The sequence below is a fragment of the Balaenoptera acutorostrata genome, chromosome 8 (genome assembly GCF_949987535.1).
Source record: "Balaenoptera acutorostrata chromosome 8, mBalAcu1.1, whole genome shotgun sequence".
Taxonomy (NCBI): Eukaryota; Metazoa; Chordata; class Mammalia; order Artiodactyla; family Balaenopteridae; genus Balaenoptera; species Balaenoptera acutorostrata.
This window is the reverse complement of record NC_080071.1, coordinates 96,719,766-96,747,386: the sequence shown is the minus strand read 5'-3', so window position 1 is coordinate 96,747,386 and position 27,621 is coordinate 96,719,766. Positions and strand designations below refer to the sequence as shown.

At 37.6% G+C, this 27,621-nt stretch overlaps 1 protein-coding gene across 4 annotated transcripts in view; it reads right to left on the bottom strand.

Annotated features, from left to right (window-relative positions):
* Positions 1–1,322: 1,322 nt before the first annotated feature.
* PTPN4 (protein tyrosine phosphatase non-receptor type 4) overlaps positions 1,323–27,621 on the bottom strand; it is a 184,214-nt gene continuing 157,915 nt past the window's right edge. For 3 of the 4 annotated variants that reach the window (XM_007181267.2, XM_057551667.1, XM_057551666.1), the window contains exons 20-27: positions 24,446–24,612; positions 23,574–23,664; positions 23,428–23,489; positions 20,911–21,057; positions 19,295–19,423; positions 16,503–16,651; positions 15,187–15,322; positions 1,323–9,093 (exon numbers count right to left, since the gene is read on the bottom strand). In XM_007181267.2, the coding sequence (XP_007181329.1) occupies positions 9,007–9,093; positions 15,187–15,322; positions 16,503–16,651; positions 19,295–19,423; positions 20,911–21,057; positions 23,428–23,489; positions 23,574–23,664; positions 24,446–24,612 (968 nt within the window). In that variant the 3' untranslated portion in view covers positions 1,323–9,006. The remainder of the gene's footprint in view (positions 9,094–15,186; positions 15,323–16,502; positions 16,652–19,294; positions 19,424–20,910; positions 21,058–23,427; positions 23,490–23,573; positions 23,665–24,445; positions 24,613–27,621) is intronic. The other variant, XR_009009090.1, reaches the window with a different exon arrangement.

Genomic DNA, 27,621 nt, shown 5'->3' with positions numbered 1-27,621 from the left:
AGAGCGGTTCCCGCACCGCGATGAAGCGTGGCCCCCGCTTGCCGCAACTAGAGAAAGCCCTCGCACGAACCGAAGACCCAACACAGCCAAAAATAAATAAATAAATAAATAAATAAAGTAGCTATAAACAACCTGATGTAAAAGTGAGCAAAGGATATCGATATGGAATTTAGAGAACAAGAAATATAAGAGATCAATAAAGATATGAAAATCTATCCAACCTCTTTATAAGTACAATGTATGTCAAAATATTTCTTTCATGAGATGAGCAAATAAATGAAGTTCGATATCAGTCCTAATCAGAATGTGGGGAAACAGACATTCTTATATGTTTGGTGGAAGCATAAAGTGATATAATCTTCTCTGAGAGGAACTATTCACATTTAAAAATGCAGGTGCCCAATGCTTAGCAATCCTCCTGCTAGAAACTGACCCTGTGTGTCGACTTGCAGTGATTAGTGAAAATATTTGCACGAGGGTGCTCACTGCGGCGTTGTTTCTAGAGTGGAAACAAATGTCCATCAAGAAGTTACATTACGGCATATCCACCCGTATGATGGAGGTCAGCGCTGTGAGTCAAAAGAATGAGGTAGATCTGAGTGTGTTGGTATGCATATACTTACAAGATGAAAAAGCAAGCTGCAGAATATATTGTACAATCCCTTTGGCCTTAACAAAACGTGTATGTACACGCAAATGCTTGTGCAATATTTTCCCCTAGAAGACACGAAATTTAAGGTTGCCATTGGTTTGAGGGGTACTATTCTTAGGGGCGGGGCATGGGAAAGAGGCTTTCACAACTCCTCCTGAGTCTTCCTTATACTGTTCGTAGTATCACATACATAAGAAAAGAGGCATGGCATTTACTTTTGCCTTCTTATTTCTAGATACAAAATTAAATATTATTTTCTCCAAGAAATTTTCTTACAGATGACAAACGGCATACCTAACTGCTCTTGGGGAAGGTATAAGGCAAGTGGGCTTCAGACACACGAAGAGAGGTCCTTTACTTTGACTGACAAGGTCTCAGGGTAGGAATACCGGAGTAGAGAGGCTGGGGCTGGGAGAAGAAGAATCCAGCGGAGGCCACAGTGAAGGAGGAGCTTCTCATCAGACATTCTTTAATCTTCTAAATCCCTTTTAGTTCCTGACTGACCCACCCACCCCCAAACACAGCCACTCTGTGAGTAATTCTAGAAATAAATTTTGCATTTAGCATTCTCCTAGTCTCTTATAATCACCCACTAATGAAAAAAACTAACCATTGTTTGAAAAGCCCAACAACAAAAACTCCCATAAAATAATCTTCAAAACTCCTATACTTAAATTACTAAAGCACATCTTTATTTTGCAGTTGAACAATTTAAAGTCACAGCTAGAGTTTTTTCACGTTTGAACCTGAACAACTAGTTCTCAATCAAAATGAATTATGGCCAACAAAATATGTATAATAATAGCATTTCACATAACATAAACTGCTCTTAGGGTTAAAACAGTTTTAATGCAAATCAACATTTTTATCCTGTTTGCTGTTAGTATTCATAGTTTTTTTTACATGAAACTCATTGCAGGAATTCTAATTTTTCACTGAAATTAAGACAAATCCACAAAGCCTTTCAAGCACACAGTAAGCTGCAGTGACAAATGCATAGTGATGATTTCAAATTATCCAGTGTTGACCAAATTCAAGCTTAAACATTTTAAGTGAACCCTAAGCTTGTCTCCTAACTATGGGAAACCATATGGAAAGAGATATTTTTGTGAAACAGGGAAAGAGAATTTAAAAAATTAAGGGGCTAATTCCATTTAGTTCAGTACAATCAAACGTGAAATGGCAGCAAATATGTAAAATCATAATTTAATTAGGAAATAAACTAGACTTTTAACTAAATGACTTTTTGCCCTTCATATTTACATATAGCACCTGTTACAAGAAAAAAAAATTCCCAAATTAAAACAGCCTCTACATAGAAATATTTTTAAAACTACTACTTAAAAATATCCTTGATGAGTGTATAGTAAACTATCTGTCCTAAAATCGAGCCTACACTGTAGAAAATAAAGACTAGCGTTTCTTATTTGAAAAGGTTACCGTATGGATTGTAACTGCAGCTCCCTGGTGCTGCAGGAACACCGGCTGGACAGCTTTTATTTGCCTAAAAGCAGAAATATTCTAATGACAGAAAACGAAAACAGCTTCATGTAAACTTTTAGTCTCTTAAATCCTGCCCCTCAACATGTATACGAAGTGTCAGGACTTTGCCCCCTTCAACTTACTGGTGGTGAAGCACTGACTTAACGCCTAATACAACTCAAAACCAAACAGATGGGTTTCCAGGTGTTCAAGTAATGTACAGAAATGCAAAGCAGAATGATTATAGTGAACCCAACTTGGCTGAAGCTAGCTGAGAGGACTCAGAGTCCAGCAAGAGCCTTTATTGTGCTAAATAAACTACAAAAAAGTGGCAAAGCTAAAATCACACAAGTTACCTTTTAAATATCAAATGATCAAGAGATCATGGTAAAGCATTTAAACTTGGGTCCAATCCAATGAGTTCTACATGCTAATCCATTGTATTTTTCCATATTTACAAAACTCCTGGGATAAATTTTACCTTTAAATGTATAAATTAAGTCAGTAGTAAGCATGAAATAAAGTGCTGTTTGAAATTCAAGAAATCAGTTTCAGCATTGAAATCTGACCTACTCTACAGAACACAAGAAAGCATGAATAATCTTGTCAACTAACTGAAGGGTGGGAAAAGATGAGTGCCAGAGACTCCCAGAATTGGGTTGAAATTTTCCTGCTCAGGAAGGCAAAAAAATGGAACACTGCAATTCAGGAGTAGAAACGAAAAAGCTTCTTTCAATAAAAGGTAAAACGGGTTCAAGTGTCACTACAGTGAAACCACAAATCAGCACCTCTTTCAGTCTAAGATTGTAAGTAGGGCTGAGTCTCCTTGATGGCTTCATGGTGGTAACTTCATGTAGCAATGTGACATTTTAGTTAAGATTATCAGAAGTAGTATTTGCTAAATTTTGGAAACTCTCAGGGTTGAGGGGGCCTGATATTAATCCTTCAACAACTGTAACAAAAGTCAATGAAGGAAAAGATTACCTTACTTCACAAAGACTACCGTAAAGGGAGATTAATAATTTTTTTTTTAAGTTGGAGGGATGGAAGTAGGAGTCAACATAACAAAGGCCCCACTGAGCCAAGCTTAGTGAGTGATGAATAATAAATACTACCTTTCAAAGAAATTGTTGAACAAATTATGCCTGTTGGTTTAAAATGTAGGGCTCTTTCTGTCTTCTGTTCAGCTAAAGTAATAAACCCTTAACCATATAAGACACCACTGCTACACGTCAGAGTTGGGCTCAGTGGTCTTACCTGTCCAAGATACTGAGAACAGAAACCAAACTATTTACTTGTCAGGGCCTCTGCACATATTTACTGTGGTGACACTTAGGCACGGTTTTCTGGCTTCACCGAAGTCACGCGCTCAGACTGCTGTCCTCATTTGTGGCTGGCACAGTGACAAAGCCTGAGAACTTTCCTTCACGGTAAACGCATGGAGCCGAACGCTTACCCTCAAACACATGTACCCCTACACACTCCAGAAGTCTAAAATTCAATTATTTTACACTTAAAAACAGTATGCACACATTTTTTTGAAAATTTCTCTTCTAAAGTTAACACAAAGCAAAGTGAAAAAGAAGGTATTTGAAATATTGAAATATACTTCAATAATGATTGCTCTTATTTATAAAGAAAATTACATTTTTCTTCTAAAATTGCATTTTGTATAATGAAGTGGAAAACACTCTTCCTTTCCTTTTCAATCCCTTGCTAACTTTTTTTTTAAACAAAGAGTATCCTTAGAATCAAGTCTTAATTCTAATAACATTTGAAAGATACATTCATTTCTTTACAGCATGAAAGACATACAAATATCATTTTTTCCTTTTTAAACAATGAAGCAAAAGAAGTTAACATTTTCAGTCTTTTGTCCATAGAAAAATATTTTCTATATCATTTATACAACAATAGGTAGGAAAATTCTACAGTGTTTAACTGAAACTTCTACGAGCATTTACAAGGCTTTCAAACATTTTCATTCCTGCATTGGAAATTTTAAAAGGTTTCAGGAAGCTAAACATTAGAACCTCCTCCTAAAATTGTAGTCTTTAACTTGCAATATTGCTAATACCTTTCACTTTGTAAGTTAAAAAAAAAATTGGTTTACTTATTTATGCGCTGAACCCTACCTAGTCAATGTTGATGGATGGTACCCCGGTGGATTCCACCTCTGGCTGCCCATTTAGCTTGGATTACTACAATAAAGGTAACAATGACTAGGAAGCTTTAGAAATCAACAGTAAACTGCAGTAGAAAAACATACAAATAAGTAGCAGCAAATTTAGATATGGAAACAGAAATAACTATTTGGTGTCTACCCACAACAATTTCACCCAGATTATAAAAATAAAATGTCTAATTTCTCACTGAAATAGGGCTTGTTTTTGATAACATTGAAAGGCTTATTGTAGGAATTGCTGCTGAGAATAAATGAAGTCTGTGTGTAATAAAACATTGTGTTGAAAATAGTTGCAGATTTTGTAAAGTAAGTTAAACCAGAAAAGTACAATTTAGGGATTAATTTCATGGGCTCTCTATAAAATTGCTGAAATTATCTATTCGCAGTTAGCCCTCAAATAAGGTTCGTTATTATACAAATACCTTTGGAGCTATACAATTCTCTAAAAACTTTATAAAACAGTTGCTACAAGCTGTGTTGTGATCACAGAGACCCCAATAAATCTTTGCCAACAGATCAGTAATTCTGATATTTGATAAAATTAATCCAGTGGGTTTTAAAAACATAGGTATTTTACTTAGAGGAAACACCAGAAAAAATAAAAATGGTTGCAGAAATTGTGGTTGGCTAGCTGAAGCAAACGTGGGAAGTAAGCTGTGTTAATATAGTTACTTTGTTGGTATGGCAGCTTACATACAAGAAAGCTGTGGCATAATTTACCTCTCTCCTCTTATTATTAAAAGATGTTTGTTTCAACAAATATTTACCTTAATGTAAGTGACTTAAATGCAAATTCGCCTAAACTACAAAATAATTACTACAAAATAAAAGAGGTGTAAACATATCCCACATTATTGTGGCATAAATAATTTTTATGAATTCAAAACTACTTTGGCAATCTTACCATCAGAATACCTTTAAATATTCAAAACATGGATATTAAATAGAACTTTGTTAAAAATTCTTGTTTCCTTCTCCCTTCCCGATAAGATTATAAAACAAGTAATGCTTTAATTCTACTGCACGTTCACATTATGAACATAAATTATTTAATTATAAGTGGACATACATTCTAAATCTTAGTTCTATGTTTTAAGTGCTTTTAAAAATTAGACCTCTAATTTGCATTTCAGAATGTTTTCACACTGCATGTGTATCAGCCTAAATACTTGACAGAAGCTACTGTTTATCAGGGAAGCATGACAAGCAGAGTTGGGGCCCTAATTAGGATTGCTTTTTAAAGCCTACTTGTTCTCTAAATTAAATGACATCTTCTAAGGTCATCAAGTTATTAAGTAAAAACACTGCCTGAGTATAACTCTTGAACTGAAACAGACTAAACTTCACAAGAATTTATGATATTCACATACGTTGCCTATAAGAATAGAAGGTGAGACTGGATAAAATCTTTCAAGTTTCTTTCAGCGCTCAGGTTGTAGTACTTGTGGTGTAGACGGGAGGCCTTTGTTCCAATACCTGGTCAGACCTGGTCAGACCTGCCAACAGATTATACACAACTCTACAGGTACCACAGGTCCTTTACCCCTGTTTGTTAGTATTAGCCTTTGTGAAACAACACATGCCATCATCACACAAAAGCATCTCTACGTGCATATATTAGCACTTGAAACCTTCAAGCACCTGTCTTAATGGTTTAACATAGCTTACACACTTGAAGTCAGTTTTTAATCTGTAAATTTTCTCTTTACTCTTAACCAACATGGTCAACGCCCCCCACTTGTGCTGGGCAGGCCGCACAAAGGAAAGGGTTGCTTATGCTATTTACTCTGCCTTGGTTTCGGATGTATGCACTGGTTTAACAAATACTACCAGGTATGCCTCTTGTGAATGCGGTCTATTCCAAAATATTCCTCAACCTATGTACACAGTGCTGACACAAACCAGATGTTCAGTATAAGACCGAAAATGAACCTGGTAAAACCATCCTAAATCAGAGAGGAAAGGTTTTTACAAACATTTCTTAGCATTTACAAAAGCCCCTTGGTTCACCAATACCTATTTCCAGTTGTGAGAATAACAGTCAGCACTGATTTCTTGAGTGTGTGTGTGTGTGTGTTGCAGGAGGGTGGGGGCGGGGGGGGGAGAACTGGCCGCTGGAGGGGGAGGGTAGTTTAGATACAAGAAATCTGGCACGTTGTTACACACTATTACATTGATATGAGTGGAATCTAGAACTACTTGGTGTATGAAAGCTGGGATTATTCCTAGAACCCTATTTAGATTGACGAACAGATTAAAAACATTCTCAGGCAGGGACTTCCCTGGCCGTCCAGTGGTTAGGACTCGGCGCTTCCACTGCAGGGGGCGAGGGTTTGATCCCTTGTCGGGAAACTAAGATCCCACAAGCCTGTCATTAATGATTTAAAAAGGCAGAAGTGCTCACTGCCAACAAATTATTAGAGCTACTCTCAGAAGTGTAAACAGAGCCCTAAATCAAAGAACATGACAACCATGACATTTATCTGTTTATGTCTATATAACTTTATCTTTTTATCTATGGTTGTCATATTCTGTCCATATAGTTAGGATAGGTTTTCTTTTTAATTCAGGTGAAAAACTACTGCCAAAACAGTTATTAATTCTTAGATCCCTGACATTTTATTCTTTCACTTTTCAACTTACCATGATGTCGTACAGCAGCCTGAATCACATCTATCTGCTGGCAACGAGCGGAATGTTCAAGAAAGACTGTACGGAGTTATTTACTATCTTACACTGTCTTGACTGTGAAATTCAGAAATAGATACAAGAATTTCTCTTTGACATAAAGGTCATGCTTACTTTTCTCTTTAAAAAAAAGGTAAAATATTTTAATACAATAATGTATTTGGTATCTTGGCTATTAATGTTTAGGACTTAACTTCCTAAAATTTACTATTATGGATTTTGAATATTTGAAATAACATCATTTAGATTATACTGAAGATTTAAAAATGTACATTCTCCCGCTCATACTAAATGACATTCCAAAATATCTACCATTCAACTGTAAATTTTATCAAGACTATACACAAATATTCAGAAACCACTAGAGTAAGTGAATCTATTTTAACCATAATCCATAGAAAGTAATTGTGTAATATAACATTTCAATAGCTGAGAAAATTTCCACTTATATTAAAATTGGGCAATTTCAAAGTTCTATCTCTCTGAGGACTTAAAAATTAAAAAACCTGAAGAGGAGAATATACACATCCTTAAAGGGAAGCAGGTCCTTCATCAGGCTGGACAATCAAAACTCTCCATATTAACATGCTTATAACTTAATAAGTATATATAAACTGGAGCAATTTAATTGTACACAAAAATGACAAGAAAGCCCTCCTTTCAGCTATTGAGGGATTACAATTAGAAACACTCCATGACGTTTCATCCCTCGTTTGTGGTCTCCCAACCAACAGACCAGCGTGAACAAAGCTTGGTAAGAACTGAAATGAATGCTGATCATTTACTTAGTGATAGAAACAAGTCACAATTAGCTGCTCTAACTTTAGTTTAGAGTATCCATATGTTTAACTTTAATGTGTATAGTAGATGCTATTTCTAAAGTTAGGGATAAAATAAATAAGAAATTTGAAGAATAAAGCATCTTTTAACTTCAGCTGCTGAACTGTAACCCCTGTCCCTCAGGAAAGGAATGTGCAGGTTTTGAATAATTCCATAGCAGCAGAGCGTTCACTCAGTAGAACACAAATTATCTTGGCTTCTTGTGGCAAAATACAGGAATTGAGTAAGAAATAGAATTTCATTACTCTTCTTTGACTGCATAACTCTCAATACGAGAAGCTATTTTAAAAAATGTGAACTGATTCAAAATGCATAAAACTGTAAATGTACAATATACATACATACCTCCTAGTGGGGTCAAAGGAGTGCCTTTTCATTAGACATACAAAGACGTCTCAAGGCACTTAAGGGGTTAAGACACAATGCATGCATTCCTTTACATCAAGTATGTGAAATCACATGATTTGGAATAAGCCAACCTTATGATAAATATGTTACATTATTAAATTCAAGAAAATTTGTAGATTCTTATTTATACTTTCTATAAGATGCTGGTAAATGGACAATGTGCAGCATTTCCTGGGAGAAGCAAATTCCACCTTTCTTCTTCCAAACAGCAGGTCTCTATGGGGGGAGGTGTAGGGAGAGATGTGCTGCATCCATAGGCAGTGTATTGGCTAATATTGAGAATGATATTGCTAACATTTAAAAAGTAACATCTGGTAACCAGTAGAGTAAGAACGTGAATCACTGGGAAACACCAGAGCTGACTCCTGACGTTGACTTCTTTTTGCTCTCAAGATACAGGTGTACAGCAGAGACGACGAGAATTCTGGGCCTTGTTTGTGGCAAGTCCACCAGAAGCGGACTGCACGGTACCACCGCAAGAGTCCGTAAATTACCCGGACATACTCAGTTATTCGCTATTTGTTCGGAGCAAAGCGTGAACGAGTCTTCAAACACGTGAATTCCAGATTTTGAGAGAGTGACTCTTTTTTGAAACATAAAGTGCAACAGTGCTGAAGTTTTCAGTTTTTGTTAGTTCTTCATTTTTTTTTTTTTTTGGTCTGTTCAGATGCCATTTCCCGTAAGCAGTGTCATGGCACAGTGAGTATAATGGAAAGCAGTTTCCCAACACATATCCCAGACCTTTGCTTTCTTATTTATTTGATGATGTCGTTAAAGGTTTAACAAATCCTTCTTCATAAACTTTCAGAATAGCTTCACATACAAATCTGTATTGACTCTGAAAAATAAAATATAAAAAAATAGAATTGATCAGAAAAACTAGAAAACAAAGATAGACAAACATCTCACTTGGCTTGCTTATACAAGAAATACAAAGTAAAATTGCACAGATACCATTTTTCACCAAGAGACTGGCAAAAAAAGTTTGACAGCATATTTTGCCGGCAAAACTCACTCATACGTTGCTAGTAGGAATGTTAAATACTACAATCCCTATGCACGGACAATTGGCATCACCTAACAAAATTACATTAATTTACCTATTGACCCAGCAATCCCACTTCTAGGAATCTATCTAGAAGGTAAACTAGAAAAAGAAATTAAAATATTTATTCAGAAATGAGGCTATTCACTGTGGAATTACTTATAATGACAAAAAAGCAGAAACAATTCAGATCGTCCTCAGTAAGGGACTGGGTGAGCGATCCGTTACATCCTCAAAGTGCGGTGCTATGAAACAGGGGGAAAAGGAAAAAAGTCTACAGACTGCTACAGGCTGGTTCCAGGATATTTTGTTAAGTAAAAAAAGCAAGGCAGAGAAAAGTGCATACAATATATTATCTTTATAAAAGAAGGGGGGGGGGGGAATACAAATATGTACTATCTCAAAATGTATGTTAAGAAAAAAGCAAGGAAAGGATAAATCATAAAAAAATGGTTTCCTATAAGGAAAGGAGTAAACAGGGTGAAGGAGAGAGATAGAGAATATACTTCCTTCTTTTATAGATTTTACTTTGGAACCATGTAAAGATACTCCATAATTAAAACATTAATTTTAAAAGCCTCTATAAATTGAAAATATAAAACATATCAATGTATGTATCTAGTTGATGGCATAACCACATACAGAGGAGCTATTTCAAAGGACTTTGAAACAGTAATTTAACTATGTATCTCTGTAGAATATATATCCCAAAGCAAAAAGAACTGAAAATTCTTTTTGGTAACGATACTGTTGGTAGTGTTAGTTTTGTTATTCTGAGACGGCTGTTGGGTAATGTGGAATAAAACAAATGAGGACTTGTGATATGCTAAGTCTTTCATTTCTGGTATTGTAGAGAACCAGCATTCTTGTTAGAGAAGAAAAGGGACAAAGATATAAGCAGAAAATGGTAAGTGAAAACACTGCGGTCTGAGTCTGTATTGGAAGCCCTGAAACAGAGCAGGGCCCTATGGTCTATGCCCCCCATGTCCTCAGCCTGCCTTTTGTCTGTGGAAAAATTTCAGCCAAAGGGTAAGTTTAATCAGAGAAATGAGAAAATGCAGAAACAAAGGAAAACAGTCAAAGGCGACTGAATAATAATATAGTCATTAAGCAGAGTCAAGGACCTTCAGTTCCTCCTCAAGGGCTATAGATCATATTCTGAGCCGTGTCCTGCGAGCTGCCTTATAGATACTGAAACCCCCACCAGGTGGAAGGAGTGAATTACGCGATGACCAGGCTGTAGCCATGACCTAAGCTGCCACAATTCCAAGAACTGGCCCCAAGGAAATGGGAACAAACCAACCCTGGAGAGGCCAATGAACCAACTCATTATATTGAAAACTTATAAATAAAGGGAAAGCATCAAGTGTTTATCTCGTCTTTCCTATACAGACTGTACCACTGGTTAACCAAACAGCAGATGAGAAGTTTCTCTTTAAAGAAGTATTCCAACTAATAAATAAAAAAGGAATGATAGAATATCGTCATTTTGCAAGCCCAATGAATTAATGATGCAGACGTTGATCACCCAAGGCTGCTAACATCACAAAAAGGAAGACACAGACATCATGTACCCCCTGAAGGAAGCTGCTGCAACCTACAGATCCATTTACCAGTTCTGGAAAAGACAGAGAACACCATCTTGGGAACACAATCAGCAAAATCCAGACTATGGGAGAACAAGTAGCACAAACCACCTGTTCTGTTCATCGAATAAATTGCAAGAAGAAAGAAGAGAGACATAGGAGGAAGACACAGATTAAAAGAGGTTTAGGAGACACACAGACCAATCAAAATGTGTGGGCCATATTCGAATCCTGACGTTACACAAACTGTGAGAACAGAAACAAAAACTCATTACGTATGATATGATCCAGCAATCTGACTTGCGGATATGTATCTGAAAAGATTGAAAGCACTGTCTAAAAGAGGTATTTATACATCCATGTTCACAGCAACATTATTCAACAATAACCTAAATGTGGGAATAAACCAAATGCCCATCAACAGATGAAAGAAAGGATAAGCAAAATGTGGTATATACACACAATGAAGTATTTTTTTCAGCCTTAAAGAGAAAGGAAATTCTAACACATTCTACGACATGGGTGACTCTTGAGGACACTATGCTCAGTGAAATAAGACAGTCACAAAAGACAAAAACTGTGTGATTCCACTTTTATGATGTATCTGGAGCAGTCAAATTCACAGCAACAGAAAATAGAATGGTGGGTACTGGGGGCTGGGGGAGAGAAAAATGGATTTAATGGCTATAGAGTTTTAGTTTCGCAAGATGAAAAAGTTCTACAGATTGGTTATACAACAGTGTGAATATACTTAATACTACTGAACTGTACACTTAAAAACGGTCGAGATGGTAAATTTTACGTTTTGTATTTTACTACAATTAAAAGTAAAAAATCTATTTGTGGATATAGATATAGAAACCTCAAGAAAATACTAGCAAATCAAATCAAGCAACATATAAAAAGAATTAAACACCATGTCTAAGTAAGATTTATCTCAGGAATGCAAGGTTAGTTTAACACCTCAAAATCAATCAATCTAATACATTATGTTAATACAATAAAAGACACAAACTACATGATCATCTCAGTAGATACAGAAAAAGCACTTGACAAAACTGAACACCCTTTCATCATGAGAACACTCAACAAACTAGTAAGGGAGGGAACTTTCTCAACTTGATAAAAGGCATTAATGAAAAATCCATGCTAACCTTATAGTACTTAGTGGTGAAAAACAGAAAACTGTCCCTTAAGACCAGGAACAAGACAAGGATGTCTGGTTTCACCATTTCTTTTTAACACTATACTGGAGATTCTGGCCAGGGCCAGAAAAGGTGAAAAGAAAACCAAGGCATCTATACTGGAAAGGAAGAAGTAAGCTATCTCTATCTGCAAATGACATGATCTGTATATAAAGTATCCTAAGGAATCTACTTTCATGCATACAGAAAATTATTAGTTAATAAATGACTTTAGCAAGATTGCAGGATACATGATCAATATGCAAAATCAGTTTTATTTCTATATCCAAGCAACGAATAGTCCTAAAATGTAATCAAGAAAACAAGTCCACTTACAATAGGACCAAAAAGACTAAAAAAAACTTAAGAATACATTTAACAAAAGAATGATAAGACTGTGCAATACAAAACACTGTTGAAAGAAATTAATGAAGACATAAATAAATGGAAAGACATTTTGTGTTCATGCTTTTGAAGACAGAATATCATTAAGATGGCAACACTCCCCAAAATGATCTATAGATTTAATGCAATCCCTGTCTTGCTTTTTTTGCAGAGAGGACAAACTGATTCTAAAATTCATATGGAAATGCAAGGGACTCAGAGTAGCCAAAACAATCTTGAAAAAGAAGAACAGAGTTGCAAGATACAGATTTCCTGACTTCAAATTTTATTACAAATTTATAGTAATCAATACAGCATGGTATAAGAACAGACATATAAATCAATGGAATACAACTGAAAGTCTAGAAATAAACCTTTACATTTGCGGTCAAGGGACCCAGAGACAGTTCATGGGGAAAGAACAGTCTTTTCAACAAATGGGGCTGAGACAACTGGAGATACACATGCAGAAGAATGAAGGTAGACTCCTACCTCACACCACGTGCAGATATGAACTCAAAATGGATCTGACATTTAAATGTGACAGCTAAACTATAAAACTCTTGGAAGAAAAAACAGGAATAAATCTTTGTGACCTTAAGTTAGGCAATGATTTCTTAGCTATGACACCAAAAGTGTATGTGATTAAAAACAAAACAAACAAAACTGGATGTAATCAAAATTAAAAACTTTTGTGCTTCAAATGACTTAATCAAGAAAGTGAAAGAATAGCATAAACAAAAACATTTGCAAACCATAGAACTATAAGAGACTTGTTTTTAGAAAATATAAAGAACTCTTACAATTCAACAATAAAACGAAAAAACAAATTGAAAAACAGGCAAAAGATTTGGACAGTTCTCGAAAGAAGGTATACAAATAAATGGCCACATGAAAAGATGCTTGATATCATTAGTTATTACGGAAATGCAAATCAAAACCACAAGTTGCCACTTGATATACCACAAGATACCACTTTATATTCAGTAGGAAGGCTAAACTAAGCGAAAGACAATGACAAGGGATGACAATGACGTGGAGAAAATGGAACGCGCACACACTGCCAGGGGGCTGCAAAATCGCGCAGCTGCTTAGGAAAGCAGTCTGACGGCTCCTCAGAAGGGTAAACAGAGCCACCATATGACCCAGCAATTCCACTCCTGGGTATATACCCAAGGGAAATGAAAACATTTCCAAACAAAAACATAGACACAAATGCTTATGGCATTATTATTCATAAGAGTCAAAAAGTGGAAGCAATCTAAATTTCCATCAACAGATGAATGTGTATCTATTCAATGAATAAGGAATGAAGTACTGATATATGCTACAGAATGTATATACCTTTTAATATTGTGCTAATTAAAAGAAGCCAATTATTTATGAAAGATCAAATTATATGATTCCATTCACATGAAAGGTCAGAATGGGCAAACCTACAGAGACAGAAAGTAGATTAATGGTTGCCTATGGCTAGGTTGGGGGAAGCTTGGGGAAGGTAACAGGGAAAAATGGGTACAGGGTGTCTTCCTTGGGGTGATGAAAATGTGCTAAAATTAGATAGCAATGATGGTTGCCAAACTCCGTGATATAAAAGAAAACAGTGAAATGTACACTTGTTTAAAAGGGTGAATTTTATGGCATGTGAATTATATAAAGCTGTTCTAAAGTTTAAAAAGACATGATTTATATGAGACAACTGGAAATTTGAATACTGGCTATTGCTAATATTAGGGAATTATTGTTAATTATACTTTGGTGTGATAACGGTCTTGTGGTTTTCTTTAGAAGAAAAAAACACTCCTTATCTTTTAGAGAGACACACTAAAATATGTATGGACAAAACAATACGATGTGTAGGGTTTGCTTCAAATATGGGGAGAACAGGTGGCAGTATGAAGGAAACGCCACGGCCAGTGTTGGGGCTGAGTATGCAACACAGTGTTCATTATATTGTCTGCTTTTGTGTATGTTTGAAATTTTCCATAATTAAAAGCTAAAAAAATGACAGGCACTTATCACACAGGTCAGTTCACTTCAGTAACCTTAACACCACCAACAGTGCTAACATTTCACAATGGCTTAATATAAAAAATAATCTTAGTGTTAACTCTAAAATTCCATGATTCCTCTTTTGATTCTTGGAACATAATTCAGAGTCAGTATAGAATATAGTAAGTTAGTAGCTTAATGTCGATGATTTTTGTTGTTGCAATTTAAGCTCTTATGTAAAAAAGAAAGGCAATTTCCCCACAGCTGTTTCACTGAAAACAGGTCTATCAAGATTCTCCAGTCTAGGGACACTATCGTTCTCAGCACTCCATTTGACTAAGTAACCCAGGGCACATTCCTCCTCTGCACCTGTTTAGGCAGTCCAGAACTAGCATGATAGGGTGGTGTTGGCAAACGTTTTCTGTAAAAGACCAGATAGCAAATATTTTCGTTTTTGCAATCACATGGTGCCTGCTGCCACTTCTCAACTCTGCTACTGTAATGTGAAAGCAGCCATAGACAACCTGTAAACAAATGACTGTGGCTGTTTCCAATAAAACTTTATTTATAAACACAAGTGGCGAGTTTGGCTCATTGGCAGTATTTGCTGGCCCTTGTGCTAGGGTTATTAGCTCCTGGCAGAGAATTAAAAAGAGAAAAGTATGGTTTGAAATATATACTGATAACAAAAACCATCACGTTGAGAATACACACCCATACATGAGGTATGTAGTACTTACAGGAGTTTGGATCATCATGGCTCGTTGATCTCTCATTGTTCTCACAATATCTAGTGGATAAACTGGCTGATTGCATTCAATGAGACACATGGCTGTTTCCATGGTAATAAGAACCCCGGTTCTTCCAATCCCAGCACTAAAAAAGACAAATATGGGGCAAGGTCTGATACAATTCTGTTACACTTCTTGTGCCTTTTGTACTGAATCATATTACAGTAGAAGAACAATTTGATTTTAATGTTTTATATTAACAAAAGTAGCAAGCCAACTGGAAACTATTTTGAAAACCAAAAAAAAAAAAAGTCACTTAATACAGATTAAATGGTTTGTAACCACCCCTCCCCCACTGTTAGTTGCAAATATACAATTTAAAAGTTACATTTCAGTTTTTAAAATCTGAACAAGGTATAGAAGCTTATTGGAGAAACAGCTTTAAAATGCAAAATAAGAGAATTACAATAATAAATCATTAACAAATGTACAAAAGACAACTATTTTACACACTCAAAAATCAATTTTTAAAACCAAATTTAATTTTCATTGAACTTCACCATTGAGATAGTTAAGAACAACTTTGTGAAGTACTCTGTGAATGTGGATAAAGTAGCTCTTGGGAACTAAGGATATGAAATAGCCAAGCGTGTCCACCATTCCTGCCATTTTGCCTCTCCAATATTTGGTCTACAATCTGTTTTGATGATTTGAAAGTTTGCTCTTAAAAAGTGCTGGAAAGTTTAAGGATAAAGAGATATCTTAATACATCCTCTGAATAAACCACTTGGATAAGGAGAAAATAACTTCTGGCTCCTAATCTCTGCAAGGCTGGAGCATTGTATCCGGTCCCTTGAGGGCAGAAGGGCTCAGTGTGAAAGGAAGGAGGGTGTGAGCCGCCGCTCACCAGAGCTCTTGGAAGTGGTCCCTCCGGAGAGGGCTGGGCAGAGCCACTCCAAGGAGGTGAGATGCTCACCAAACGTCCTAGGAGGGGCCAGGAGCGGGAAATCCAAACCTCAGGATGCAACCTAGCTCCTGCAATGCTGTATTTCATCAAATCTATGATACCATTAACTTTAAGACATAACTATGAAGAAGACAAACTGCTAAGAATCAGCGCGGTAAGTATTATTCTTACTTCTTATGATAAAATTTCTGTCAATCATCTGTTAAAACATACCCTTTGCCTTCTACCTTCAGAGCCTAGCTTCGAGTTCTATCAGAGTGACAACCATAACTGAAGGACAAAATATAATACGTATTTCCTTTTAAAAATGACACATCTAGTCAGTTACTCAAATCCTAATAGACAGAAAATAAAATACCTGCAATGAACAACAACAGGTTCTTCCTTGCCGGCCCTCTTATTTCGTACATGGCAAACAAAATCCAGAAAGTCACTTGAATCGTCAGGGACCCCATGGTCGGGCCAGGCTATATACTGGATCTGAGTGAGTTGCCGACTCTCATTTTTCTACGTATAATGAAAAATTATGCACCTGACTTAGAAATAATCCTTAAAATATAAGCAAATATTCATGTCATTTTAACTTTAGGAGAAAAGCAATAGACTTCCCTGGTGGCGCAGTGGTTAAGAATCTGCCTGCCAATGCAGGGGACACGGGCTCGAGCCCTGGTCCGGGAAGATCCCACATGCCGCGGAGCAACTAAGCCTGTGCGCCACAACTACTGAGCCTGCGCTCTAGAGCCCGCGAGCCACAACTCCTGAAGCCCGTGCGCCTAGAGCCAGTGCTCTGCAACAAGAGAAGCCACTGCAATGAGAAGCCCGTGCACCGCAACGAAGAGTAGCCCCTCCTTGCTGCACCTAGAAAAAGCCCGAGCACAGCAACGAAGACCCAATGCAGCCAAAAATAAATAAATAAATATATTTTTTTAAAAAACCAAAAGAAAAGCGAAAGAAACCACTCTCATTCCCCCCGCCAAAAAAGTAATGTATAAACTCAATAAAACCCAAAAGTTCAAGGAAAAGGAAAGAAACCATTTTACAGAAACAGCTGTACCCATTTAAGTATCAGTCACTTGGATTATTACTCTTCTTACAACTCAATTTCTGTATTTGTATTTTTAGGATGATAATCAAGTAAACAGGCAAAAACAGATTAAGATCCCAGAGAAATGTTTAAAAGAAAACTAAAGAATCGTTAGGTGAGCAAAAAAGGTAAGGTAAAAAAAAAAATTTTTTTTTTAATGAACAAAGTTGGGCTAATACTTATTGATAAATGCAAGTGAAATTATGGAAATCAGGAAAAATAAAATCTCAAAATAAATGTAGGTTAAAAACTGGAGAGCATAAAAACACAAAATCAATCAGGACTTAATTCTCTTTGGGGAGCCAAAAGTTGGTACAATGAAGAAAGTAAGGTACTGAATTTATACATCTTGGTTCAAACGTCAACTTTGCCAGTTAAGATGCTAATTCAGAAGCCTTACTTTCTCCAACTGAAAAATGAAACGACATCTACATCTCAGAGGGATAGTCTTATGTTAAAAGGATTCAGTGAGAGGACCTGCAAAGCACCCAATCACAGCTGTTTGGAATCATATGCTCAATACCTGGTAGCTATAGTCATTCAACACTATGAAATCTGGTTACTATCATTTACATTAGATGGAAAGGTAATTAAGAGAGAAGAATTCCCAAAGATACCTCAGTTTAATTTGATAACTAATTTTTCAGATGAATTGAAGGTATCTAGCACAGATTACCTTTGACTATTATTGTTAACAAAAGAACTTAACGGTACCAATAATCTACAAGAATGGGTAAGGTAGAATCATATTTTATTAAGTTTTGGGGTAGCATTTATCTGTCTATTCATCTATCTACCTACGTATTGATGGTAGCAAGTTAATTTTCCCAATTATAATTGGCTCCAACGTTAGAAACTAATTTGTGTCTTAGCATAGTTCTGAGGTACTCAGCGTTGCAAAGAAAAGCCACTAAAATATATACAACTGCCACGGATAGTCTGCCGGTGGAGAACGATGGGATACACATATCACCTGATGCAACCCTCTACAAGCTCATCTGTCATGCCTATTTAGGAAAGTGAAGAACCAGCTTACTGGCTTGCCTCGTCATACAACCACGAGCTATACAGTGTACATGCCCAAACCCAAAATTCATTCTCCTATCTCTAGCCCTTAAGATTTTGAAAACTTTATTATTTTCTTGTAACTTTGCTTTATCCAGTGCCAGAATCCTTCCGCACAACGTGGCGCTCCTTCCCTTTCTGGTCAGTAAGGCCCTGTCTCACCGGACTCCTCTAATCACCCTCGGGGAGGGGCGCGGCAATGGCAGCGGCCTGTGCGGGGGCCAGGGGAGACGTGGTCTCGTCTCCAAAGGCTTGGCCATGGATGCCGTGCCGTCTGCTCTTCTCTAGCATCACTTCTTTCTGCCTTCAGCCCCCAAAGCCCCTACTGCCCCTCCGCCCAAGGTGGCTGGTCCAGGCTCTGGCAGCCCAACAGGACAACAGGACAGGCGCACGCTGCCCTCCACACGTCTCCCAGCTGGGTTACTGAGCCGTCGCTTCCGCATCGGTTTCCACTCTGGCTTTGTTCTGGAAGCCACGCGGAGTGACCCAGGCAGCAGTAAGAAAAACTAACAATTTGAAAGCTATAATCTGTCTGAGGTCAGAAGGTCCTGCCTATGATCTTTTTCCTCCTTAATACTGGGAAGACTGTGAAACTGCTCTCTTCCACTCTTAAAAAAGGGGAATAATTTGATAGCTTTCAATTGTTCTTTCCATTTCTACAGATGGACTCCAATACCTTACCGATATTATGTGGAGGAAGAAATCTATAGCCAACACCCCGGTATAATTTTTATGAATAGGAAGAGTACAATATTAATAGTAATCAGTATTATTTACTAGACTATGTTTTCACTGATCATTCGTATTTACCTACAGAAATTGGAAAATAGTATAGTACTGAGGATACACTTCATAAGATTCCGAAGTATCCCACTGAAGCAAATAGCTCAGCAATTTTTTAATATTTCTAGTAACTAGGACTCAGACTGAAAACATTTTCACCTGTCAAAGCCTCCACCTTAAACAAAACAGCCCTAACAACAGACCCCCTGCCTTCGTACCTCCTGGTTAAACAGTGTCATCTTCCTGAAGACATATGCAGTGTTTCCTTCTTCCGAGTGGCAGGTGACTTGGTAGCACCCATAGGATGAACTTCCTGTGGGTTCCGGCCAATACTGGTGACACTTAACCTGGTATCAATAGATTTTAGAAATATACATAATTCAGGTTCTCCAATTTTAAAAATGTTTTAATTTTTAAGAACTTTCAAACTTACAGAAAAGTGACAAGAATAATTTAATAAACTCTCACACACCCTTCACCTAGATCTACCAATTAGTATCATTTTTTTCTTGGTCACTTTTTCTCTTTGTAATAATAGTCTGTTTGGATATATTTTGAGACTGCAAATATCCTGTTTACAACAAGCTTCCACCCATTGTTTTACCATTACACTAATTTAGATTTAAGTTAACAATGAGAAAGAATCTTCAACTAAAATGCCAAATGCAATCCATTTATTTTCATAATTAGGATAAAAAAAAAGTTTTCATGAAATACAATTCACATACCATTCAATTTACCCATTTAACATACACTATTCAATTGTTTTTGGTATACTCACAGAGCTGTGTAACCATTATCACAATCACTTTTAGAACATTTTCATCACCCCCAAAGGAAGACCCACAGCCCTTAGTAATCCCTGTGCGTCCCTCTGGCCCCCTTTCCTCCCTCTATGCCAGGCCTGGTGACCACTAATCTACTTTCTGTCCCCTATGGCCTACTTTGGACATCACATATAAGAGAATCATAAAACACGCGGTCTTTGGTGACTGCTTTGTTCACTTAGCACAATGTTTTCTAGGCTCATCCATGTTGCAGCATGTATCACTTTTTCATACCTTTTTATTGCCAAATAATATTCAACTGTATGAATATACCACATTTTATCTGGTACATCTGGGTTTTCTCCCACTTTGGGGCTATTGAAAATAATGCAGCTGTGAACATTTGTGCACCAGGTTTTGTGTGGACGTGGATTTAATTCTCTCGGGTATTCCGAGGAGTGACACTGCTGAGTTACAGTCACTCTACGCTTAGCCTCCTGAAGAGCTGACAGGCTGTCTTCCATGGCAGCTGCACCAGTTCACAAACCGGCCAGCGGTACAGGAGGTTCCACTGTCGCCACAGCATCGCCAACACGGGTTACTTTCTGTCATCTTTACTTTGGCCACCCTACTAGATAGGACGAAGTACCGCGTGGTGGCTTTGATTCGCGTTTCCCTGATGACTAGTGATGCCGAGCATCTTCTCGTGACCTTATTGGCCATTTGAATATCTTCTTTGCAGAATCATCTATTCAGATCCTTTGGCCATTTTTAAATGGGGTATTTGCTATTTTATGGTTAAGCTGTATGAATTCTTTATATATTCTAGATACAAATCCCTTATCAAGTATATATTAGTCCATTTAAATAATAATGGCTAACACTTACATCACATTTATTATACCACACTTATTATGTGTCGGTCACAGTTAAGCACTTATCCGTGATGATTTTAATCACGACCCCGTAAGAAAGGACGTTTGAAGGTGACAGAGAGGCCACGCGACGTGGCTCTCCTGACCGAGCGCGCGGTGCGGCCTAGAAGAGCTCTGGGCCGCGTGACTTACTCTGCCGTGCTCGGCCTGCGCGGTCAGCATCACAACCGTGGAGCAGCCTTGTTCCCACGCCATCTGCCAGAAGTCCGCACAGGTGTGCGGCAACGGCCCTTGGCAAGCGATGTACTGATTTATTATTCTAGAGGAAGGAATTTCCATCTGAAAGGACACAAAAACAAAATCGTTCGCATTATTACTTTTTACTAGGCTCAAACACATGAAAATCATCTACTGAATGATAACTGAATACAACTAATCTCAATAAATTGCAAAGTGAGTAAAACAAATCTTTATCAACAATTTATTTTATTTGTAGCAGAAATTTCTTGGCAATGTGCAGTAGTTATACATATTTATCTTTCAATTAGTGGAAACACGAATTTAAATATTTTCCAAAGCGCTCTTTTGGTTTTTTTAAGCGCAGCTTTACAGAGAATCCTGTTTCAGAGGCAGAGAATTGATATAGAAATAAAAAATGTTTGCCTGTACATAGAAAACAAACTTATGGTTACCAAAGGGGAAAGGCAGGGGATAAATTAGGAGTTTGGGATCAACATATACACACCACTATATATAAAATACATAAAAAACCAAGGACCTACTGTATAGCACAGGGAACTATATTCGATATCTTGTAATAAATTATAACAGAAAAGAAAAAAAAACTGTCTCTAACCAGCTTATTAGTAAATTTTGTGAGGAGCAAAAATTCTGCCATTGGCTTTAGTTTAGATTTTTCATATTATATATGTGTATATGTGTATAATGTGATGTATAAATATTATGTAATATGCACATAATTATATATATAATATATGTAACATGAAAAGGCTGGAAAAATATTTTAAGTTCATTATTTTCAGAAAGTAAGACTGTAAGTATTTGGAGAAGATGAACCATCATATTATATTTTTAAGACTGAATTAAAAAAAAGAAAAGGTGACATGTACATGGCAACTGGAAGGATACCAAAGGGTGAGGAAAGAAGTCTCCTTCCCATCCCAGCCTCCAGTTTACACTCAGGAGGGCAATCCTTTTTCCTAGCTCCTATCCTATCCTTTTGAAGATATTCTACACACTACACACAAATCTACCTTCCTTTTTTTCTGTAAAATATAAATGGTAGCATATAATGTTGTTCTGCATCTTGTTTCTTTCTCTTTTTTCTACTTTACCTTTAAAATCATGTCAGATTAGTACATAAAATTTCATACTGTGTAATGGCTCTACTGTACAAACGTATCATAAATTCATGTAACATTGCGGCCAATTAATCTGCTATCATAACCAAGGCTACACTGAATAATTTGTAGACCTAACATTTTTGCACACAGGAAGAAATATATTTGTATAGGCAACAGGAAGAAATGAGAACATTGGATCAAAGTGCCTGTGTGTTTTAATTAATTAATTAATTAATTTTATTTTTGGCTGCGTTGGGTCTTTGTTGCTGCGCGCGGGCTTTCTTTAGTCACGGCGAGCGGGAGCTACTCTTCGGTGCAGTGTGCGGGCTTCTCTTGTTGCAGAGCACAGGCTCTAGGTGCGCGGGCTCAGTAGTTGTGGCACACGGGCTCTAGAGCGCAGGCTCAGTAGTTGTGGTGTGCGGGTTCAGTAATTGTGGCTTGCAGGCTCTAGAGCGCAGGCTCAGTAGTTGTGGCGCACGGGCTTAGTTGTTCTGCAGCATGTGGGATCTTCCCAGACCAGGGCTCGAACCCGTGTCCCCTGCCTTGGCAGGCAGATTCTTAACCACTGTGCCAACAGGGAAGCCCTGCATTTAAAATTTTAACAGACGGCTCCAAATGGCTCTCCAAAGAGGTTGTCCCTATTTATACTTCCACCAAGAATGTACGAGGAATGCTTGTTCCTCAGTAAACTCCTTAATAATCCACAACGCTTTCTCCACATTCTGAAACTCCCAATGCTCTGAAGCGTAAGTTTGTCTCTCTCTCTTTTTTTTTTTGGTACACCTAACCTAACCTGGACTCATTTGGTAACAATATCCGACCTGAACCTGTTTATAGTCTATCAGTCCTATTTCGTGGGAATATCCATAGTTTGTTTGCTGTTGAATATCAACATATTGATTATAGGGTAATGTCCCATAGCCTGCTGGGGACATTACTTATTACAGTATATGCACCGAATAACCTTTCAAAAATCCTCCAAATTCTGAATCCCAAAGCATATTTGACCCCAAGGTTTCAGATAAAGGCTGTAGACGTGTACAGGGTATTATCAAACTTTTTGATATTTCAATCTAATAGGTGAAAAATGGTAGTAATTCCTTGCAGTTTTGACTTGTACTTTTCATGTAAATTAAGTTGAGCATATTATTCATCTAAGTGTTTGTTACTGTTATTTTTCTAAGTGTTATAACAGTATAATAGTTTTGCTTAAAAAAAAAGTCCTTATCAGAGATACCTACTAAAAGAGTTGATTGTCATTATTTATGGATTCTGGAATAAATCTCAAAGTTTATAGTGGTCCCTCTTATTCCAAATGACAAAGGCATAATTTAAAAAAACTTACATTTATATAATTTGCATTGATATAGTCTTCATTACCCTTTAAAATGACCCGTGTAGCATCATCTGAAAAAATTTAAAAGAAAGAATGTTGTAATAAAGTTATGTTAAAAAGATTAAACATAACATACAGAGGGGGTAGATACTCACAAGGCGAAATATCTCTGTATCTATTTTTGGAAATGTTCTGAGGTAATTTGGCACAAGACATTGTCATTCCAGGTTTTTTCCGATATAGTTGCTAAAAAAAAAAAAGAAGAACGCGTCCAGAAAGCCATCAAGAGTTTCTATTTTGTTTTCCAGACTTCTTTCTATGCTATCAAGAAACAGGTTTTTTTCTCTTGGAATACCACATCTATACAATGATGTATCTTAGGTTCAGTAAGGTATTGAACCAGATTTGCAAAGCTGAATTTTGCAAAATCTCTGACATGAACTATATGTATTTTGAAAAATAGTGAAACAAGTAAAAACCATTTTCCTTACAGCAAAAGTACCTGAAGTTTTAAACAGCAAATCTGCAGGAAACACTTAGCTTTCATTTAGTTTAGAGACGTTTAAAAGAAAAACTGACGTGTCCTAAATATTTTATAGTCACCCGTCTATAACATACACTTCAGAGCAGCAAATATTAATGATGGCTAACTACACCGACAAAAATTAGAGAAGGGGTACATATGACACGGTACAAAAATTATTTCCCTTTAACTCAGTATTTTTACATCTGTAATAGTCTATCTGCAACCTTTCATAAAAACAGCTATTTAATTACAGAGAAAATGTAGCTTGGTGACATACCTATAAAACCTCCTTATCCCTCTGTTTTAAACAGATATCTATTAATGAAACCATAGCTAGTATTTTGGAAGCAACTTTTTAAAACTCTGCATTTTAGAATTCTTTTTATATCAAATATTTCTCAGAATAATATTTTAGTTTATAAATTTTAACTGACAGTAGATTAGGCAGTTAAGAAGCCATGAAAATACAGGCAAACACCTTTCCCACACAACGTTACTTACGTCAAACTGTGTCAGCACTGTTCCAGTGATAAGCCCCGCAGCCAGCTGGACCATCGACTCCCGCAGGGAATGGTCATCCTGATGGATGCTATCTAGCGGGGCTTTCTCAGGAATGTACTGGAAGTCCGGCTCATTCTCTAGCTTTTCTTCCACTACATCATACACAGCTACAAAACCAAAACCAAAACCAAAAAAGCCTCATGGAAACCTTAATGAGTTGGCAAAAGGAATTTACCAGATATTATTTGTGTCAGGAAAAATATTCATTTATTCCTAACTCATGAGATCTGAATCTGGGGCCACTGTGTATGGGTTGAGAGTGGCTGTGGAGTAGAAGAAGTACCTCTGGGGAAAAGAAGGGTTCTTGGCCATATTGCTGAAAATGTCTGTAACTTGAAGAGACAGTCGGGAAAAGAGGAAGGCCAAGAAGCAGCTCTGACCGGATCTTTAATTTGTGGACCTGGGACAAGAGCAGCAATAGAGGCCTATACACACCATAGGTCTAGACGTGAAAAGCTACACGTAAGCGGAACAGAATGCTAAACAAAATACCTTCTATTCTCGTTCCTTGATGTATCTACCAAACAACTTAAGAGGCCAGATTTCAAAGGAGAATTCTAGGCCAGAATGCACGGTTGTGGCAGTGAGGGGAGCCACCCCTAGACTGTGGCCCTTAGGCCACCCTCAGCTCCACTCTTCAACGTGGGGGCCTATAAGCACACCCTGAACCTCGCAGCCCACACGGAAGCCCATTCTACACCCCTTTGGAAATTGCTTCCTCTGTGCTACCCTGTTGGCCTATATCATGTGATCAACCCTTGGGAGAACGGATCTGGGAAAAATAGCCACAGAGGCCCAGGAATGGGCTCAGAGTTATTTGGTCAGAGAACTGAGGGTTGAAAAAGGTGGTCTAGAAAGGAAGGGGAGGTCACAGATGCTGTGACCTTGGTCCCACAAAATCCTGACCCCCATGGGGAAAGGCAAAGCTGAAGCAGAGAAGAGCCCCTTAAGGATGGAGTCAAGCTTCTGGCCTTGTTTAAGAAGTTTTGTTCCTGCTCAAATACATATGCACTTTTGAGAAGAATAGATTTCTGAAATGAAGAATGTAAAGACAAAAAGATGGAAATGCAATTTGTCTAAGAAGAAATAAGATTTAAAGGGGAAAACACCAGGAAAAACAGGCTTTTTCCTGATATTTTTGGCAAACATAATTTAAAATTTTGATTATACATTATTCTTTTAAAAATAGACATGACAGACCCACACTGAAAATGAATCCTGGTCTAGATTTTGATAATAAAGCAATATTAGAAAGATCCTTGCCAAAAAATGTAGGCCCTAGGTGGGTTCCTCTCCTAATTTAAAGGATAAATGGGGTGATTTGGAATTGCAAAAAGGCCATGGCTTTTCCATTATATAGACTTTTGTTCATATTCTGCCTCTGTACTAGTCATGAATTTGTGAGCAGGTGACTGAATGTCTTGGTGCCTAAATGTCTTCAACTATAAAATGGGGATAATTTATCTATCTCACTGGATGGCTGTAAAGGTTAAATGAGAATATATAAAAGAGCTCAGGTCTATGGAAAGCATTTAAAAACTATTAGCTAATATTATTATTAAGTTCTTTAGGATCTGTTATCAAGAGAAAACAGAAAAAACCAAATTGAGAGATGATTCTTAGCATGAAATTTAAGTTGTTTTATGTGACAGAAAATGCCTAAAAATGAATCACCTAAATAACAGATCTAAATAAATGAGTTCCTTTAAAAGTCAAAATAAAATGTTCTGTTGAAGTCCTCTGAATTTTCCTAGAAAGCCAATTCTAAACCATGAACGCAGAAAAACACAAAGTACAGGCAAAACTCATTTAATTGCATTTCTCAGATAACTATGGTATTTTTTTTTTTTTAACAGATTGAAGGTTTATGGCAACCCTGTGTTGAGCAAGTCTACTGGTGCTATTTTTCCAACAGCATTTGCTTGCTTCATGTCTCTGTGTCCTATTTTTTAATTCCCGTGGTATTTCAAACTTCTTCATTATGATTGTATTTGTTAAAGTGCTCTACGGTCAATGAGCTCTGATGCCTCCCTGAAGGCTCAGATGATGGTTGGCAATTTTTAGCAATAAAGTAGTTTTAAATTAAGGTATGTATATTGTTTGTTTTTAGACAATGTGATTTATTGCACACTTCACAGACTACAGTATAGTGTAAACATAACTTTTATATGAACTGGGAAACCAAAAAAGTCATGTGACTCGCTTTACTGCGGTATTTTCTTTATTGCGGTTATTTTCTTTACTGTGGTAGCCTGGAACCGAACCTGCAATATCTCCAAGGTCTGCCTGCAGGGAAGGTAAAATGAAAATGTCTGTTTGTACCCAAGAGGCAAAATGGGTACGTGGGGAGAATCGGTAGGGTTCTAATCACATTTCACTTCCCTATGGCATGTATCTGGTGCTGTGGCCCTAACCAATAGTCACTCTTGTGGCTAAAGCTGTGATCAACAGTAACTGTTGGGAACGAAACCAGAGGAGTGTGTCCCCTGCCAGGAGGAGGCACGGCATCTACGAACGCTTCCCAGAGGGGACTGGCGAGCGTGTGGGACCCACGGCAGTGCCATCACGAGCGCAGGCGGAGGGCCTGGGGCTGTGAGCCCGGAGGGAAGGCACAGTTTCTGCTAAGACCCTTCTCGGGACACTGCTGAGGCTGAGCTTACTCCGCACCACATTTACTCCGCAGTGCACAAAATGAGACAATTAGGAACACTGTCCAAAGGGGCAGTGGACGGCTTCAGGAGCCCCTGAGCGCTCCATGTGGCAGCACATTCGTGAGATTGTCATAGAAACCAAACTCTAGCTTGTTGGAGAGCTTTCTACACGTGGAACAGCAAGGATACCTGCGGAAGGAGCTAGGACTCCTGGAGCACCTGGGGGCAAGGGAGGCAACTTCAGCCACGGCGGGCAGGACAGAACTTGCCGAGGCTGACACGTGAGCAGAGGCCTGAGCGAAGTGCGGGTATGTGCTCTACGAACCTCAGGAGGAGCGCTTTGGGCAGGAGGACCATCAGGAAGGCCAGCACAGATGACAGGAGAGGGAGCAAGGCTGGGGGTGGGCAAGGTGGCCAAGAATTTGCGTTTTACTCCACCTGTGAACGGAAGCCGCTGTGCCCTGA